We start from the raw sequence: 20,106 nt of genomic DNA on the forward strand, positions 1-20,106 counted from the left end.
CCAAGATCTATAAAGAACTTACTAAACTCAACAGCAAAGAAACAAACAATCCAATCATGAAATGGGCAAAAGACATGAACAGAAATCTCACAGAGGAAGACATAGACATGGCCAACATGCACATGAGAAAATGCTCTGCATCCCTTGCCATCAGGGAAATACAAATCAAAACCACAATGAGATACCACCTCACACCAGTGAGAATGGGGCAAATTAACAAGGCAGGAAACAACAAATGTTGGAGAGGATGCGGAGAAAAAGGAACCCTCTTACACTGTTGGTGGGAATGTGAACTGGTGCAGCCACTCTGGAAAACTGTGTGGAGGTTCCTCAAAGAGTTAAAAATAGACCTGCCCTACGACCCAGCAATTGCACTGTTGGGGATTTACCCCAAAGATACAGATGCAATGAAACACCGGGACACCTGCACCGCAATGTTTATAGCAGCAATGTCCACAATAGCCAAACTGTGGAAGGAGCCTCGGTGTCCATCGAAAGATGAGTGGATAAAGAAGATGTGGTTTATGTATACAATGGAATATTACTCAGCTATTAGAAATGACAAATACCCACCATTTGCTTCAACGTGGATGGAACTGGAGGGTATTATGCTGAGTGAAGTCAGTCAGTCGGAGAAGGACAAACATTATATGTTCTCATTCATTTGGGGAATATAAATAATAGAGAAAGGGAATATAAGGGAAGGGAGAAGAAATGAGTGGGAAATATCAGAAAGGGAGACAGAACATAAAGACTGCTAACTCTGGGAAACGAACTAGGGGTGGTGGAAGGGGAGGAGGGCGGGGGGTGGGAGTGAATGCGTGACGGGCACTGGGGGTTATTCTGTATGTTGGTAAATTGAACACCAATAAAAAATAAATAAAAAAAATAAATAACCAAGGCAAAAAAAATAAATAAAAAATAAATAAAATAAAATCTCAAAAAAAATTTAAGGAATCCAAAAAATGACAAAACCACTAATTTTTATAGTATTCTGATTAACACTTTCTGATCAAAATGGAACAAAAATCAACGACAGATAATAATTAAAACCTTTGCTTCAAATAAATCTGGTTTCAAGTACTAATCTACTTAATACTTGTCATAATACTTTAAAGAGGAAAATTAATTAATTTGAAGGTTATCTGCAGTTTAGCTTTCTGCAGTGTCAGTTACCCACTGTCTACCATGGTCCAGAAGCATATATCTTCCAGACATACCTTTGGAAGGTCAATAGTAGCCTAATGCTACGTCACAATGCCTACGTCATCCATGTCCCTTCATCTCATCATGGTAGGCATTTTACCACCTCACATCATCACAAGAGAGAAGGGTGAGCACAGTACAATAGGATATTTTGAGAGAGAGAGAGAGAGAGACCACATTCATATAACTTTTATTATAGTATATTGTTATAACTGTTCTATTATTATTATTAATCCCTTACTGTGCTTGTAAATTAAACTTTATCATAGGCATATATATATGAAGAAACATAGTTTATGTTTTATATATTTATACACACACACACACATATATATATATGAAAAAATATAGTATATATAGGGTTCAGTACTATCCAGGGTTTCAGGGATCCACTGGAGATCTTAGAACACATCTCCTGTGGATAAGGGGAGACTACTGTATAGTCAATTCAGTATTGGAGTCATATGGAGATGACAGCTTTTATATTTTTTTGATCAATAAGTGAAGTTTATTTTTGTTAACTGAAACTTGTGATTATTTCTACTAATGACCAAATTACCTGCATAATTGAGCCATTCCTTTTTTTAAAAAAACATTCATTTTTATTCTTCAAAGTCCAAAAAATTCCCTAAGAGTACGGAGACTTCTTCCCAGCACACAAAAATAAAAATACAATAGCAAATTATAAATAGTCTTATGAAGGAGCATAAGATCAATAAAGATGCCCAGTAACATTCAAAATTTAATGACTAGGGAAGAGTGGAAATAAAAAACTTGAGAGACTTCAGATCTATTTGTATTTTCTCACAATTCTTACTCACCACTAAGAGACTTAATACCACTCATCAGTCTATTTTGATAGATCTTTCCACTTGCTTTAAGAAATTGCACAAGGGTCACAAATTATGTAGAAATCCACTAAGGTAAAATATAGGAGCTAGAATTTTAAAAAGATATATTTGATTACTTACACTAGAAATATCCAATTTACTCTAAAATAATAAAATCAAGAAAAAAAGAAGACTCACAATGCAGATATTCCACCAGCTCATTAGCAGTAGAGGCAGCTGCTCTTGGCTAATGCCCATACTGAAGTATATTTTTTTCATTTCTCCTTTTGACTTGTCTTTCTTCACCTCTAGCACCTACTTTGTTCTCATGTTCACAGTTTAATTTTTTGCCTCTCAGAGGACTCAAAAGTGACAATATGATTTTTTTTCTCCTTAATGGCAGAATTCATGACTGTTGTTTTTGTTATTCCTAAACTGAGATGGAACTTCTTCATTCTGAGGCAGAACAAAATCATGCTGTTTCAAGATACGTATTCTTTTTTCCATGATCAAATAAAGAAAAAATTTTAAACTTTTCACAAATATGTAACAGTAAGTTCTCTTAAAGTCTATAGTAGTATCGAAATTCTTTCTTACCATTTATTGGTAGATTTTTCAGCAGCGTCAACCATTACTTTCTTGTGACCTCTATTCCTGTGTTTCCTAGATGATTTCCCACATCACTGACATCAATTTCCCCTCCTTCAAAAACACAAGATGGAATTAGATAAGAACTTTAAGAATGACCTAATTTCAAAATGTGAAAAAAAATCAACTCAGTCTGTTCCATGTGAATTTTACTGCTTGATGAAAGCAGAGTGTGACATATCCAATTATATAACTAGTAGCTTTCATGTAAATAAATCCCTTCCCTTAACACTACTAAAATGACCATGATGTCATATCTAATGGATATAAAATAACACAATTACAAAAAGTGAACTATCAACACAAGAAAATAAGGATTACATATTTTCTAGTGAATTAGGATTTTGTTAGGATTGATCCAAATGATTCTGTCATCAGATTAGACAATGTTTCTGATCATCTTTAAATAATATAATCACCTATATCTTTATTAGCACTTTACTATTTATTGATTTGATTTAGAGTATTCCCCCCCGAACATAGAAAGTGATATATTAATGTCAAATTCAAAAAACAAAGAATTTGGTACCCAGACACAGAACTGAAATTGTTAATACTAAGGTGTAGACAATCAAAATCCTAATTCTAAGAAGTAAGATTTAAAAAATTCTATCAGGGGGAGGAGCAAGATGGCGGAAGAGTAGGGTCCCCAAATCACCTGTCTCCACCAAATTACCTAGAAAACCTTCCAATCATCCTGAAAATCTATGAATTCGGCCTGAGAATTAAAGAGAGAACACCTGGAATGCAACAGTGAGAAGAGTTCGCGCTTCCATCAAGGTAGGAAGACGGGGAAAAAGAAGTAAAGAAACAAAGGCCTCCAAGGGGGAGGGGCCCAGGAGGAGCCGGGCTGAGGCCGGGGCGAGTGTCCCCAGGACAGGAGAGCCCCATCCCGGAGGAGCAGGAGCTGCACCAACCTTCCCGGGGGGGAAAGGGGCTCGCGGGGAGGTGGAGCAGGACCCAGGAGGGCGGGGATGCCCTCGGGCTCCCGGGGACAGTAACAGCAACTGCGCCCAGGAGAGTGCGCCGAGCTCCCTAAGGGCTGCAGCACGCTCGGGGGACCCGGCGGGACCCGGAGCAGCTCGGAGGGGTTCGGGCGGCGGCTCCGCGGAGGGGGCTGCAGGGCGGGAGCAGCTCGGGGGGGCTCGGGCAGAGGAAGAGGCTCCGTGCGGAAGGGGCTGCGCGGTTCCAGGAGCAGCTCAGAGGGGCTCGGGCAGAGGAAGAGGCTCCGTGCGGAGGGGGCTGCGCGGTTCCAGGAGCAGCTCGGAGGGGCTCGGGCGGCGGCTCCGCGGAGGGGGTTGCGCGGCCCCGGGAGCAGCTCGGAGGGGCTCGGGCAGAGGAAGAGGCTCCGTGCGGAGGGGGCTGCGCGGTTCCAGGAGCAGCTCGGAGGGGCTCGGGCGGCGGCTCCGCGGAGGGGGTTGCGCGGCCCGGGAGCGCGAATCCACCAGCGCAGGCTCCGGAGCACAGGGCGCCGGGACACAGCCCAGGATCCGGCCTCCCCCCAGGACAGGCAGAGGCCGGGAGGGCCCAGGACAGCAAGGACGCTCCTGCCCCGAGCTGAGCAGATCAGCGGCCCCGCCCGGAGCCTCCAGGCCCTGCAGACGGAGTTCCTGCCGGAGCTGAATCCAGGTTTCCAGAGCTGGCCCCGCCACTGGGGCTGTTCCTCCTGCGGCCTCACGGGGTAAACAACCCCCACTGAGCCCTGCACCAGGCAGGGGCACAGCAGTTCCCCCAACTGCTAACACCTGAAAATCAGCACAACAGGCCCCTCCCCCAGAACACCAGCTAGACTGACAACTTCCAGGAGAAGCCAAGGGACTTAAAGTACACAGAATCAGAAGATACTCCCCGGTGGTTCTTTTTTTTTGTTTGTCTGTTTTGTTTTGTTTTGCTTTTTGATTTGTTTCCTTCCCCCACCCCCCTTTTTTTTTTCTCCTTTTTCTTTCTCTTTTTCTTCTCTCTTTTTTTTTTCGTTTTTTTTCTTCCCTTTTTTTTCTCTTTCTCTTTTCTTTCCTTCTTTCTCTCCTCTCTTTTTCTCTTTTTCCCAATACAACTTGCTTTTGGCCACTCTGCACTGAGCAAAATGACTAGAAGGAAAACCTCACCTCAAAAGAAAGAATCAGAAACAGTCCTCTCTCCCACAGAGTTACAAAATCTGGATTACAATTCAATGTCAGAAAGCCAATTCAGAAGCACTATTATACAGCTACTGGTGGCTCTAGAAAAAAGCATAAAGGACTCAAGAGACTTCATGACTGCAGAATTTAGAGCTAATCAGGCAGAAATTAAAAATCAATTGAATGGGATGCAATCCAAACTAGAAGTCCTAACGACGAGGGTTAACGAGGTGGAAGAACGAGTGAGTGACATAGAAGACAAGTTGATAGCAAAGAGGGAAACTGAGGAAAAAAGAGACAAACAATTAAAAGACCATGAGGATAGATTAAGGGAAATAAACGACAGCCTGAGAAAGAAAAACCTACGTTTAATTGGGGTTCCCGAGGGCGCCGAAAGGGACAGAGGGCCAGAATATGTATTTGAACAAATTCTAGCTGAAAACTTTCCTAATCTGGGAAGGGAAACAGGCATTCAGATCCAGGAAATAGAGAGATCCCCCCCTAAAATCAATAAAAACCGTTCAACACCTCGACATTTAATAGTGAAGCTTGCAAATTCCAAAGATAAGGAGAAGATCCTTAAAGCAGCAAGAGACAAGAAATCCCTGACTTTTATGGGGAGGAGTATTAGGGTAACAGCAGACCTCTCCACAGAGACCTGGCAGGCCAGAAAGGGCTGGCAGGATATATTCAGGGTCCTAAATGAAAAGAACATGCAACCAAGGATACTTTATCCAGCAAGGCTCTCATTCAAAATGGAAGGAGAGATAAAGAGCTTCCAAGACAGGCAGCAACTAAAAGAATATGTGACCTCCAAACCAGCTCTGCAAGAAATTCTAAGGGGGACTCTTAAAATTCCCCTTTAAGAAGAAGTTCAGTGGAACAGTCCACAAAAACAAGGACTGAATAGATATCATGATGACACTAAACTCATATCTCTCAATAGTAACTCTGAATGTGAACGGGCTTAATGACCCCATCAAAAGGCGCAGGGTTTCAGACTGGATAAAAAAGCAGGACCCATCTATTTGCTGTCTACAAGAGACTCATTTTAGACAGAAGGACACCTACAGCCTGAAAATAAAAGGTTGGAGAACCATTTACCATTCGAATGGTCCTCAAAAGAAAGCAGGGGTAGCCATCCTTATATCAGATAAACTAAAATTTACCCCAAAGACTGTAGTGAGAGATGAAGAGGGACACTATATCATACTTAAAGGATCTATTCAACAAGAGGACTTAACAATCCTCAATATATATGCCCCGAATGTGGGAGCTGCCAAATATATCAATCAATTATTAACCAAAGTGAAGAAATACTTAGATAATAATACACTTATACTTGGTGACTTCAACCTAGCGCTTTCTATACTCGATAGGTCTTCTAAGCACAACATCTCCAAAGAAACGAGAGCTTTAAATGATACACTGGACCAGATGGATTTCACAGATATCTACAGAACTTTACATCCAAACTCAACTGAATACACATTCTTCTCAAGCGCACATGGAACTTTCTCCAGAATAGACCACATATTGGGTCACAAATCGGGTCTGAACCGATACCAAAAGATTGGGATTGTCCCCTGCATATTCTCAGACCATAATGCCTTGAAATTAGAACTAAATCACAACAAGAAGTTTGGAAGGACCTCAAACACGTGGAGGTTAAGGACCATCCTGCTAAAAGATAAAAGGGTCAACCAGGAAATTAAGGAAGAATTAAAAAGATTCATGGAAACTAATGAGAATGAAGACACAACCATTCAAAATCTTTGGGATGCAGCAAAAGCAGTCCTAAGGGGGAAATACATCGCAATACAAGCATCCATTCAAAAACTGCAAAGAACTCAAATACAAAAGCTAACCTTACACATAAAGGAGCTAGAGAAAAAACAGCAAATAGATCCTACACCCAAGAGAAGAAGGGAGTTAATAAAGATTCGAGCAGAACTCAACGAAATCGAGACCAGAAGAACTGTGGAACAGATCAACAAAACCAGGAGTTGGTTCTTTGAAAGAATTAACAAGATAGATAAACCATTAGCCAGCCTTATTAAAAAGAAGAGAGAGAAGACTCAAATTAATAAAATCATGAATGAGAAAGGAGAGATCACTACCAACACCAAGGAAATACAAACAATTTTAAAAACATATTATGAACAGCTATACGCCAATAAATTAGGCAATCTAGAAGAAATGGACGCATTCCTGGAAAGCCACAAACTACCAAAACTGGAACAGGAAGAAATAGAAAACCTGAACAGGCCAATAACCAGGGAGGAAATTGAAGCAGTCATCAAAAACCTCCCAAGGCACAAGAGTCCCGGGCCAGATGGCTTCCCAGGGGAATTTTATCAAACATTTAAAGAAGAAACCATACCTATTCTCCTAAAGCTGTTTGGAAAGATAGAAAGAGATGGAGTACTTCCAAATTCGTTCTATGAGGCCAGCATCACCTTAATTCCAAAACCAGACAAAGACCCCACCAAAAAGGAGAATTATAGACCAATATCCCTGATGAACATGGATGCAAAAATTCTCAACAAGATACTGGCCAATAGGATCCAACAATACATTAAGAAAATTATTCACCATGACCAAGTAGGATTTATCCCTGGGACACAAGGCTGGTTCAACACCCGTAAAACAATCAATGTGATTCATCATATCAGCAAGAGAAAAACCAGGAACCATATGATCCTCTCATTAGATGCAGAGAAAGCATTTGACAAAATACAGCATCCATTCCTGATCAAAACTCTTCAGAGTGTAGGGATAGAGGGAACATTCCTCGACATCTTAAAAGCCATCTATGAAAAGCTCACAGCAAATATCATTCTCAATGGGGAAGCACTGGGAGCCTTTCCCCTAAGATCAGGAACAAGACAGGGATGTCCACTCTCACCACTGCTGTTCAACATAGTACTGGAAGTCCTAGCCTCAGCAATCAGACAACAAAAAGACATTAAAGGCATTCAAATTGGCAAAGAAGAAGTCAAACTCTCCCTCTTCGCCGATGACATGATACTCTACATAGAAAACCCAAAAGTCTCCACCCCAAGATTGCTAGAACTCATACAGCAATTCGGTAGCATGGCAGGATACAAAATCAATGCCCAGAAATCAGTGATATTTCTATACACTAACAATGAGACTGAAGAAAGAGAAATTAAGGAGTCAATCCCATTTACAATTGCACCCAAAAGCATAAGATACCTAGGAATAAACCTAACCAAAGATGTAAAGGATCTATACCCTCAAAACTATAGAACACTTCTGAAAGAAATTGAGGAAGACACAAAGAGATGGAAAAATATTCCATGCTCATGGATTGGCAGAATTAATATTGTGAAAATGTCAATGTTACCCAGGGCAATATACACGTTTAATGCAATCCCTATCAAAATACCATGGACTTTCTTCAGAGAGTTAGAACAAATTATTTTAAGATTTGTGTGGAATCAGAAAAGACCCCGAATAGCCAGGGGAATTTTAAAAAAGAAAACCATATCTGGGGGCATCACAATGCCAGATTTCAGGTTGTACTACAAAGCTGTGGTCATCAAGACAGTGTGGTACTGGCACAAAAACAGACACATAGATCAGTGGAACAGAATAGAGAATCCAGAAGTGGACCCTGAACTTTATGGGCAACTAATATTCGATAAAGGAGGAAAGACTATCCATTGGAAGAAAGACAGTCTCTTCAATAAATGGTGCTGGGAAAATTGGACATCCACATGCAGAAGAATGAAACTAGATCACTCTCTTTCACCATACACAAAGATAAACTCAAAATGGATGAAAGATCTAAATGTGAGACAAGATTCCATCAAAATCCTAGAGAAGAACACAGGCAACACCCTTTTTGAACTCGGGCACAGTAATGTCTTGCAAGATACATCCACGAAGGCAAAAGAAACAAAAGCAAAAATGAACTATTGGGACTTCATCAAGATAAGAAGCTTTTGCACAGCAAAGGATACAGTCAACAAAACTAAAAGACAACCTACAGAATGGGAGAAGATATTTGCAAATGACATATCAGATAAAGGGCTAGTTTCCAAGATCTATAAAGAACTTCTTAAACTCAACACCAAAGAAACAAACAATCCAATCATGAAATGGGCAAAAGACATGAACAGAAATCTCACAGAGGAAGACATAGACATGGCCAACATGCACATGAGAAAATGCTCTGCATCACTTGCCATCAGGGAAATACAAATCAAAACCACAATGAGATACCACCTCACACCAGTGAGAATGGGGAAAATTAACAAGGCAGGAAACAACAAATGTTGGAGAGGATGCGGAGAAAAGGGAACCCTCTTACACTGTTGGTGGGAATGTGAACTGGTGCAGCCACTCTGGAAAACTGTGTGGAGGTTCCTCAAAGAGTTAAAAATATACCTGCCCTACGACCCAGCAATTGCACTGTTGGGGATCTACCCCAAAGATACAAATGCAATGAAACGCCGGGACACCTGCACCCCGATGTTTCTAGCAGCAATGGCCACGATAGCCAAACTGTGGAAGGAGCCTCGGTGTCCAACGAAAGATGAGTGGATAAAGAAGATGTGGTTTATGTATAGAATGGAATATTACTCAGCTATTAGAAATGACAAATACCCACCATTTGCTTCAACGTGGATGGAACTGGAGGGTATTATGCTGAGTGAAGTAAGCCAGTCGGAGAAGGACAAACATTATATGTTCTCATTCATTTGGGGAATATAAATAATAGTGAAAAGGAATATAAGGGAAGGGGGAAGAAATGTGTGGGAAATATCAGAAAGGGAGACAGAACGTAAAGACTGCTAACTCTGGGAAACGAACTAGGGGTGGTAGAAGGGGAGGAGGGCGGGGGGTGGGAGTGAATGGGTGACGGGCACTGGGGGTTATTCTGTATGTTAGTAAATTGAACACCAATAAAAAAAAAAGAGAAAAAAAAATAAAATGTGGACCAAGGCAAAAAAATAAAAAATAAAATAAAAAATAAAAAATTCTATCAGGTACACCTGGGCAGCTCAGGAGTTGAGCGTCTGCCTTTGGCTCAGGGTGTGATCCCAGGGTACCGGAATCAAATTCCATATCGGGCTCCTTGTAGGGAGCCTACTTCTCCCTCTGCTATGTCTCTACCTCTCCCTGTGTCTCTCATGAATAAATAAATAAAATCTTTAAAAAATTCTATAAAATAAAAGACAAAATGGTAGAATAAACAAAGAAATAAAAAAATCTTTGAAATATAATTTTGAGTAAAACGTATACTCTTAGATTAATATTAACTTCTCACCTGTAAGAGTTTTCACTCCATCCATCAACTTATCAAAATCAACCTTCCCATAACCTATAAGAATGGGTAAAAATAAGAATAATAAGGTGATCCAGACTCAGAGAAACAAAGTATGAAACCCTTATATTGTGAAAGTCTACTTTTTCTCATTGTGCCCTATCTCAATCTTAAACTTATAAATCCTGGCTTTTAGAAACTCTGTAATAGAACATGTGCCCTATTCCCTATTAGAGGTTGATAAACTATGGAACACTAGCCAAATTCAGCCCACCATCTATTTTTTTTCTAAGGTACATGTATCTTTTTACATTTTCACCACCTATTTTTATATGGTCCATGAGCTAAGAATCATTTTTACATTTTTAAATGGTTGAAAACCCCAAAAGGATATTATTTGTGACACATAAAATTTATATAAATTTCAAATTTTAGTGTCTATAAATAAAATCTTTTTTTAAAATTTGGATCCTGATTTATTTATTTTTATTTATTTATTTATTTATTGGTGCTCAATTTGCCAACATATAGAATAACACCCAATGCTCATCCCGTCAAGTGCTCCCCTCAGTGCTGGTTACCCAGTCACCCCCACCCCCAGCCCACCTCCCTTTCTACCACCCCTTGTTCGTTTCCCAGAGTTAGGTGTCTCTCATGTTCTGTCTCCCTTTCTGATATTTCCCACTCAATTTTTCTCCTTTCCCCTTTACTCCCTTTCACTATTTTTTATATTCCCCAAATGAATGAGACCATATAAAGTTTGTCCTTCTCTGATTGACTAATTTCACTCAGCATAATACCCTCCAGTTCCATCCACATCAAAGCAAATGGTGGGTATTTGTCGTTTCTAATGGCTGAGTTATATTCCATTGTATACATACACCACATCTTCTTTATCCATTCATCTTTCGATGGACACCGAGGCTCCTTCCACATTTTGGCTATTGTGGACATTGCTGCTAGAAACATCGGGGTGCAGGTGTCCCAGCATTTCATTGCCTCTGTATCTTTGGGGGTAAATCCCCAGCAGTGCAATTGCTGGGTTGTAGGGCAGATCTATTTTTAATTCTTTGAGGAACCTCCAGAGTGGCTGCACCAGTTCACATTCCCACCAACAGTGCAAGAGGGTTCCCCTTTCTCCACATCCTCTCCAACATTTGTTGTTTCCTGCCTTGTTAATTTTCCCGATTCTCACTGGTGTGAGGTGGTATCTCATTGTGGTTTTGATTTCGCTGATGGCAAGGGATGCGGAGCATTTTCTCATGTGCTTGTTGGCCCTGTCTATGTCTTCTTCCTCTGTGAGATTTCTGTTCATGTCTTTTGCCCATTTCATGATTGGATTGTTGGTTTCTTTGCTGTTGAGTTTAATAAGTTCTTTATAGATCTTGGATACTAGTCCTTTATCTGATACGTCATTTGCAAATATCTTTCTATACACTTGACAATGAGACTGAAGAAAGAGAAATTAAGGAGTCAATCCCATTTACAATTGCACCCAAAAGCATAAGATACCTATGAATAAACCTAACCGAAGGGGTAAAGGATCTATACCCTAAAAACTATAGAACACTTCTGAAGGAACCTTAGGAAGACACAAAGAGATGGAAAAATATTCCATGCTCATGGATTGGAAGAATTAATATTGTGAAAATGTCAATGCTTCCCAGGGCAATTTACACATTTAATGCAACCCCTATCAAAATACCATGGACTTTCTTCAGAGAGTTGGAACAAATCATCTTAAGATTTGTGTGGAATCAGAAAAGACCCCGAATAGCCAGGGGAATTTTTAAAAAGAAAACCATATCTGGGGGCATCACAATGCCAGATTTCAGGTTGTACTAAAAGCTGTGATCATCAAGACAGTGTGGTACTGGCACAAAAACAGACACATAGATCAATGGAACAGAATAGAGAATCCAGAAGTGGACCCTCAACTTTATGGTCAACTAATATTCGACAAAGGAGGAAAGACTATCCACTGGAAAAAGGACAGTCTCTTCAATAAATGGTGCTGGGAAAAATTGGACAGCCACATGCAGAAGAATGAAACTAGATCATTCTCTTACACCATACACAAAGATAAACTCAAAGTGGATGAAAGATCTTAATGTGAGACAAGAATCCATCAAAATCCTAGAGGAGAACACAGGTAACACCCTTTTTGAACTTGGTCACAGTAACTTCTTGCAAGATACATCCATGAAGGCAAGAGAAACAAAAGCAAAAATGAACTATTGGGACTTCATCAAGATAAGAAGCTTTTGCACAGCAAAAGAAACAGTCAACAAAAGTAAAAGACAAAAAAAAAAGTAAAAGACAACCTACATAAATAAAATCTTATTGGAACACAGACACACTCATTTGTTTACACATTGTTTATGGCTGCTATTGCACAACAGCAAAATTGAATTGATGATAGAGATCATATCGTCCACAAAGCCTAAAATAATTATTATCTGGCCTTTACAGAAACATTGCCAACTCTTCCCTAGATGATGGAGTCTACAGACTGACAATATATACTTCTGAGTTATTTAGATTTATCTTACTTTATAAACATGGGAGAAACCATTACTGATGTTGACCATATTCTATGACCTTGCTCAATTATGGTATGGCCATAAAGCCTACGTATCATCATATAATAAATGGAAAAATGATAATACTTTTACAATCTTTCATATACTCCCAATCTAAGTCTTCAATTACTATGATAATCATGGAATAGCTAGTGATGCATTATTGGTATACCTTTGAAGCAACTGTTAAAAAGATTTAATCATCTCATTATAGGCAAATTTCCCTTCCTTTCTTACTTTCCACTACTTTTATTTATTTAGTCATATATTAGTTACTGACAAGTGGCCAAGAAGTCCCTAGGCAGTGGTGTAGTGTTTAACCGGTCATCAAGATGACCACTGAATCTGAATCTGTCAGGTTGGCTTGTCGCATTTCTGCAGATTTTGATGGTAATGAGACAATAAGCCCAAATGGATTAAGACAGTTAATTACTTATAAATGAGAAGCAAGATCAGCATGGTGTTGGATCTCTGCCTCTTTAGTCCTAGGTACATCACTGAACCAGCTGGGCCAGATGACTGGTGGCACATACAATGAGATCTTCTGATACCAAGGAGCTCACTCAACACTATAAGCAACCAGTTTTATGGACTTACACAGAAATCTGCAACTGTGTACCCTAAGGGAGAGGGGTGTGAAGTCTGAGTTCAATTGAACTTAGGGAGATGAAGGAGCAATGACCTTGTAACAATCTCCTGCAGATGGGGAAGCAGATGGAGAAACTGTTTGGTGGCAGCTTCTCATAAGGCTGCTTATGTCCCCTTGTTCCAGGAGGCATCATGAAGCTTTCAACAAAGACTCAGGTTAGATTTGTGTCAAGATGTATTGATGTGGCCTATGTGGAGATGTGCAAAGTTGTCAGAGAAGAGCATTTCCCTCAAGTTACATACCTAATATTTGAAATATGCTAGAGGTACAAAGATATTTAAAGTACACTCTCTACTATTACTTCAGAGTTTAGAAAAACTGCTTTGCTGAGTAAATAAATTTCAGAGATAGTGGACAGTTGTGGAAGACTCTTGATCCAATTGCCTGATGTATTCTTATACACACCACATAGTAACTTTCCTTTTCTATATATAACAAATTAAATTAGGGGATTATTACCCATTATTCTTAAGCAAAATATTTTAAATATACATGTGTCCTACTGCAAAAGATAGAGTATAAACTATAATTAAGAATATGAAAACCATCTAGACCTGGATATTTAGTCACTTTCTCCCTTATTATTTAGAATGTTTATATTTATTGAATGATATTTAAGCAGATTTTTAAAATACTCCTATGCAAATATAAAAATATGTGAAATAAACTTGCAATTAGTATAACTTCATATTTAGAGTCTAATTCTTTCAAATTGCCATTCAACTCTTCAACTTAGAATCACTGGTGCATATATATTTTTGAACTAGCATTTTCGTTTTCTTTGAATAAGTACTCAGAATTATTGGATCATATGGTATTTCTATTTCTAATTTCTTGAGGAATCTCTGTATTCAGCTATATCAATTTACATTCCCACCAATAGTGAATGAGAGTTCCTTTTCCTCCACATCTTCACCAACACTTGTTATTTCTTATGTTTTTGATTTTAGCCAGTTTGACAAGTGTGATGATATTTCATTGTGATTTTGATTTGCATTTCCCCGATGAGTGATACTGAATAACTTTTCATGTGTCTGTTGGCCACCTGTATGTCTTCCTCAGGGAAGATCTATTCAGGTCCTCTGACCATTTTTAAATCAGATTGTTTTTTGGTGTTAAGTTGTAAAACGTCTTTATATATTTCGGATATTAACCCTTTATTGGATATATCATTTGCAAATATCTTCTCCCATTTGGTAGGTTGCCTTTCTGTTTCGTTCATGATTTCCTTCACTGTGCAAAAGCTTTTTATTTTGATGTAGTCCCAATAGTTTATTTTTGCTTTTGTCTCCCTTGCCTTAGAAGACATATCTGGAAAAATACTGCTATGGCTTATGTCAAAGAGATTACTGCTTGTGTTCTCTTACAGGATTTTTATAGTTTTAGGTTTCACATTTAGATTTTGAATCCATTTTTTAAAAGATTTTATTCATTTATTCATGAGAGACACACAGAGAGAGGCAGAGATGTAAGCAGAGGGAGAAGCAGGCTCCATGTAGGGAGCTGGATGTGGGACTCCATCCCAGGACTGCAGGATCATGCCAAAGGCAGGTGCTCAACCACTGAGCCACCCAGGTGTCCCTTGAATCCATTTTTTAAAAGATTTTATTTTTCTATTTGAGACAGAATGTAAGAACCAGTGAGAGAAAGAGAGCACCAATAGTGGGGAGGGACAGAGAGAGAACAAGCAGACTTCTTGTGAGCAGGGAGCCAAATGCATCGCTTGACCCCAGGAACCTGGGATCATGACCCAAGCAGAAGGCAGGTGCTTAACTGACCGAGCCACCCAGGTATTCCAGTTTTTAACCCATTTTAAGTTTCTTTTTGTGTATGGTATTGGAAAGTGGTCCAGTTTCAATGTTCAGTTTTTCCAACACTATTGTTGAAGAGACTATTCCACATTGTATATTCTTGCCTTCTTTGCCATAGATTAATTGACCATATCATCATGGATTTATTTCTGGGACCCCTATTCTGTTCCATTGATCTATGTGTCTATTTCGTGCCAGTATCATACTGTTTTGATTACCACAGCTTTATGGTATATCTTGAAATATGGAATTGTGATATCTCCAGCTTTGTTTTTCTTTCTCTGCCTCTCTCTCTGTCTCTCTCATGAATAGATAAATAAATCTTTTTTTAAAAAAGGAGCAGTTTAAGAAGGTATAGAATATATAAGATTAAGAGAATTATGTTTGTTTGTTTGTTTATTTATTTATTTATTTATTTATTTATTTATTTATTATTGGTGCTCGTTTGCTAACATATAGAATAACACCCAGTGTTCATCCCATCAAGTGCCCCCCTCAGTGCCCGTCACCCAGTCACCCCCAACCCCCGGCTTACCTCTCTTTCTAAGAAAATTATGTTTTTATTTGTTTTGTTTTGTTTTTAATTTTTTATTGGTGTTCAATTTACTAACATACAGAATAACCCCCAGTGCCCGTCACCCATTCACTCCCACCCCCCGCCCTCCTCCCCTTCTACCACCCCTAGTTCGTTTCCCAGAGTTAGCAGTCTTTACGTTCTGTCTCCCTTTCTGATATTGCCCACACATTTCTTCTCCCTTCCCTTATAATCCCTTTCACTATTATTTATATTCCCCAAATGAATGAGAACATATAATGTTTGTCCTTCTCCGACTGACTGACTTCACTCAGCATAATACCCTCCAGTTCCATCCACGTTGAAGCAAATGGTGGGTATTTGTCATTTCTAATAGCTGAGTAATATTCCATTGTATACATAAACCACATCTTCTTTATCCACTCATCTTTCGTTGGACACCGAGGCTCCTTCCACAGTTTGGCTATCGTGGCCATTGCTGCTATAAACATTGGGGTGCAGGTGTCCCAGCGTTTCACTGCATCTGTATCTTTGTGGTAAATCCCCAATAGTGCAATTGCTGGGTCGTAGGGCAGGTCTATTTTTAACTCTTTGAGGAACCTCCACACAGTTTTCCAGAGTGGCTGCATCAGTTCACATTCCCACCAACAGTGTAAGAGGGTTCCCTTTTCTCCGCATCCCCTCCAACATTTGTTGTTTCCTGCCTTGTTAATTTGCCCCATTCTCACTGGTGTGAGGTGGTATCTCATTGTGGTTTTGATATGTATTTCCCTGATGGCAAGTGATGCAGAGCATTTTCTCATATGTATGTTGGCCATGTCTATGTCTTCCTCTGTGAGATTTCTCTTCATGTCTTTTGCCCATTTCATGATTGGATTGTTTGTTTCTTTGGTGTTGAGTTTAAGAAGTTCTTCATAGATCTTGGAAACTAGCCCTTTATCTGATATGTCATTTGCAAATATCTTCTCCCATTCTGTAGGTTGTCTTTGAGTTTTGTTGACTGTATCCTTTGCTGTGCAAAAGCTTCTTATCTTGATGAAGTCCCAATAGTTCATTTTTGCTTTTGTTTCTTTTGCCGTCGTGGATGTATCTTGCAAGAAGTTACTGTGGCCGAGTTCAAAAAGGGTGTTACCTGTGTTCTCCTCTAGGATTTTGATGGAATCTTGTCTCACATTTAGATCTTTCATCCATTTTGAGTTTATCTTTGTGTATGGTGAAAGAGAGTGGTCTAGTTTCATTCTTCTGCATGTGGATGTCCAATTTTCCCCAGCACCATTTATTGAAGAGACTGTCTTTCTTCCAATGGATAGTCTTTCCTCCTTTATCGAATATTAGTTGCCCATAAAGTTCAGGGTCCACTTCTGGGTTCTCTATTCTGTTCCACTGATCTATGTGTCTGTTTTTGTGCCAGTACCACACTGTCTTGATGACCACAGCTTTGTAGTACAACCTGAAATCTGGCATTGTGATGCCCCCAGATATGGTTTTCTTTTTTAAAATTCCCCTGGCTATTCGGGGTCTTTTCTGATTCCACACAAATCTTAAAATAATTTGTTCTAACTCTCTGAAGAAAGTCCATGGTATTTTGATAGGGATTGCATTAAACGTGTATATTGCCCTGGGTAACATTGACATTTTCACAATATTAATTCTGCCAATCCATGAGCATGGAATATTTTTCCATCTCTTTGTGTCTTCCTCAATTTCTTTCAGAAGTGTTCTATAGTTTTGAGGGTATAGATCCTTTACATCTTTGGTTAGGTTTATTCCTAGGTATCTTATGCTTTTGGGTGCAATTGTAAATGGGATTGACTCCTTAATTTCTCTTTCTTCAGTCTCATTGTTAGTGTATAGAAATGCCACTGACTTCTGGGCATTGATTTTGTATCCTGCCATGCTACCGAATTGCTGTATGAGTTCTAGCAATCTTGGGGTGGAGACTTTTGGGTTTTCTATGTAGAGTATCATGTCATCGGCGAAGAGGGAGAGTTTGACTTCTTCTTTGCCAATTTGAATGCCTTTAATGTCTTTTTGTTGTCTGATTGCTGAGGCTAGGACTTCCAGTACTATGTTGAACAGCAGTGGTGAGAGTGGACATCCCTGTCTTGTTCCTGATCTTAGGGGAAAGGCTCCCAGTGCTTCCCCATTGAGAATGATATTTGCTGTGGGCTTTTCATAGATGGCTTTTAAGATGTCGAGGAATGTTCCCTCTATCCCTACACTCTGAAGAGTTTTGATCAGGAATGGATGCTGTATTTTGTCAAATGCTTTCTCTGCATCCAATGAGAGGATCATATGGTTCTTGGTTTTTCTCTTGCTGATATGATGAATCACATTGATTGTTTTACGGGTGTTGAACCAGCCTTGTGTCCCAGGGATAAATCCTACTTGGTCATGGTGAATAATTTTTTTAATGTACTGTTGGATCCTATTGGCCAGTATCTTGTTGAGAATTTTTGCATCCATGTTCATCAGGGATATTGGTCTGTAAACTCCTTTTTGGTGGGGTCTTTGTCTGGTTTTGGAATTAAGGTGATGCTGGCCTCATAGAACGAATTTGGAAGTACTCCAACTCTTTCTATCTTTCCAAACAGCTTTAGGAGAATAGGTATGGTTTCTTCTTTAAACGTTTGATAAAATTCCCCTGGGAAGCCATCTGGCCCTGGACTCTTGTGTCTTGGGAGGTTTTTGATGACTGCTTCAATTTCCTCCCTGGTTATTGGCCTGTTCAGGTTTTCTATTTCTTCCTGTTCCAGTTTTGGTAGTTTGTGGCTTTCCAGGAATGCGTCCATTTCTTCTAGATTGCCTAATTTATTGGCGTATAGCAGTTCATAATATGTTTTTAAAATCGTTTGTATTTCCTTGGTGTTGGTAGTGATCTCTTCTTTCTCATTCATGATTTTATTAATTTGAGTCTTCTGTTTCTTCTTTTTAATAAGGCTGGCTAATGGTTTATCTATGTTATTAATTCTTTCAAAGAACCAACTCCTGGTTCTGTTGATCTGTTCCACAGTTCTTCTGGTCTCGATTTCGTTGAGTTCTGCTCGAATCTTTATTAACTCCCTTCTTCTCTTGGGTGTAGGATCTATTTGCTGTTTTTTCTCTAGCTCCTTTATGTGTAAGGTTAGCTTTTGTATTTGAGTTCTTTGCAGTTTTTGAATGGATGCTTGTATTGCGATGTATTTCCCCCTTAGGACTGCTTTTGCTGCATCCCAAAGATTTTGAACGGTTGTATCTTCATTCTCATTACTTTCCATGAATCTTTTTAATTCTTCCTTAATTTCCTGGTTGACCCTTTCATCTTTTAGCAGGATGGTCCTTAACCTCCACGTGTTTGAGGTCCTTCCAAACTTCTTGTTGTGATTTAGTTCTAATTTCAAGGCATTATGGTCTGAGAATATGCAGGGGACGATCCCAATCTTTTGGTATCGGTTCAGACCCGATTTGTGACCCAATATGTGGTCTATTCTGGAGAAAGTTCCATGTACGCTTGAGAAGAATGTGTATTCAGTTGAGTTTGGATGTAAAGTTCTGTAGATATCTGTGAAATCCATCTGGTCCAGTGTATCATTTAAAGCTCTCGTTTCTTTGGAGATGTTGTGCTTAGAAGACCTATCGAGTATAGAAAGAGCTAGATTGAAGTCACCAAGTATAAGTGTATTATTATCTAAGTATTTCTTCACTTTGGTTAATAATTGATTGATATATTTGGCAGCTCCCACATTCGGGGCATATATATTGAGGATTGTTAAGTCCTCTTGTTGAATAGATCCTTTAAGTATGATATAGTGTCCCTCTTCATCTCTCACTACAGTCTTTGGGGTAAATTTTAGTTTATCTGATATAAGGATGGCTACCCCTGCTTTCTTTTGAGGACCATTCGAATGGTAAATGGTTCTCCAACCTTTTATTTTCAGGCTGTAGGTGTCCTTCTGTCTAAAATGAGTCTCTTGTAGACAGCAAATAGATGGGTCCTGCTTTTTTATCCAGTCTGAAACCCTGCGCCTTTTGATGGGGTCATTAAGCCCGTTCACATTCAGAGTTACTATTGAGAGATATGAGTTTAGTGTCATCATGATATCTATTCAGTCCTTGTTTTTTGTGGACTGTTCCACTGAACTTCTTCTTAAAGGGGAATTTTAAGAGGCCCCCTTAAAATTTCTTGCAGAGCTGGTTTGGAGGTCACATATTCTTTTAGTTGCTGCCTGTCTTGGAAGCTCTTTATCTCTCCTTCCATTTTGAATGAGAGCCTTGCTGGATAAAGTATTCTCGGTTGCATGTTCTTGTCATTTAGGACCCTGAATATATCCTGCCAGCCCTTTCTGGCCTGCCAGGTCTCTGTGGAGAGGTCTGCTGTTACCCTAATACTCCTCCCCATAAAAGTCAGGGATTTCTTGTCTCTTGCTGCTTTAAGGATCTTCTCCTTATCTTT

At 39.5% G+C, this 20,106-nt stretch overlaps 1 protein-coding gene across 13 annotated transcripts in view; it reads right to left on the bottom strand.

Moving 5' to 3' along the window:
• LOC119876629 (rho GTPase-activating protein 27-like) overlaps positions 1 to 20,106 on the bottom strand; it is a 52,552-nt gene that overhangs the window by 19,401 nt on the left and 13,045 nt on the right. For 12 of the 13 annotated variants that reach the window (XM_038546979.1, XM_038546972.1, XM_038546978.1 and 9 more), the window contains exon 9: positions 2,634 to 2,738. In XM_038546979.1, the coding sequence (XP_038402907.1) occupies positions 2,700 to 2,738 (39 nt within the window). In that variant the 3' untranslated portion in view covers positions 2,634 to 2,699. Of the gene's footprint in view, positions 1 to 2,235; positions 2,493 to 2,633; positions 2,739 to 20,106 lie in introns of those variants that run through there. The other variant, XM_038546980.1, reaches the window with a different exon arrangement.

This window comes from Canis lupus, chromosome 9 (assembly GCF_011100685.1).
Source record: "Canis lupus familiaris isolate Mischka breed German Shepherd chromosome 9, alternate assembly UU_Cfam_GSD_1.0, whole genome shotgun sequence".
Lineage (NCBI taxonomy): Eukaryota > Metazoa > Chordata > Mammalia > Carnivora > Canidae > Canis > Canis lupus.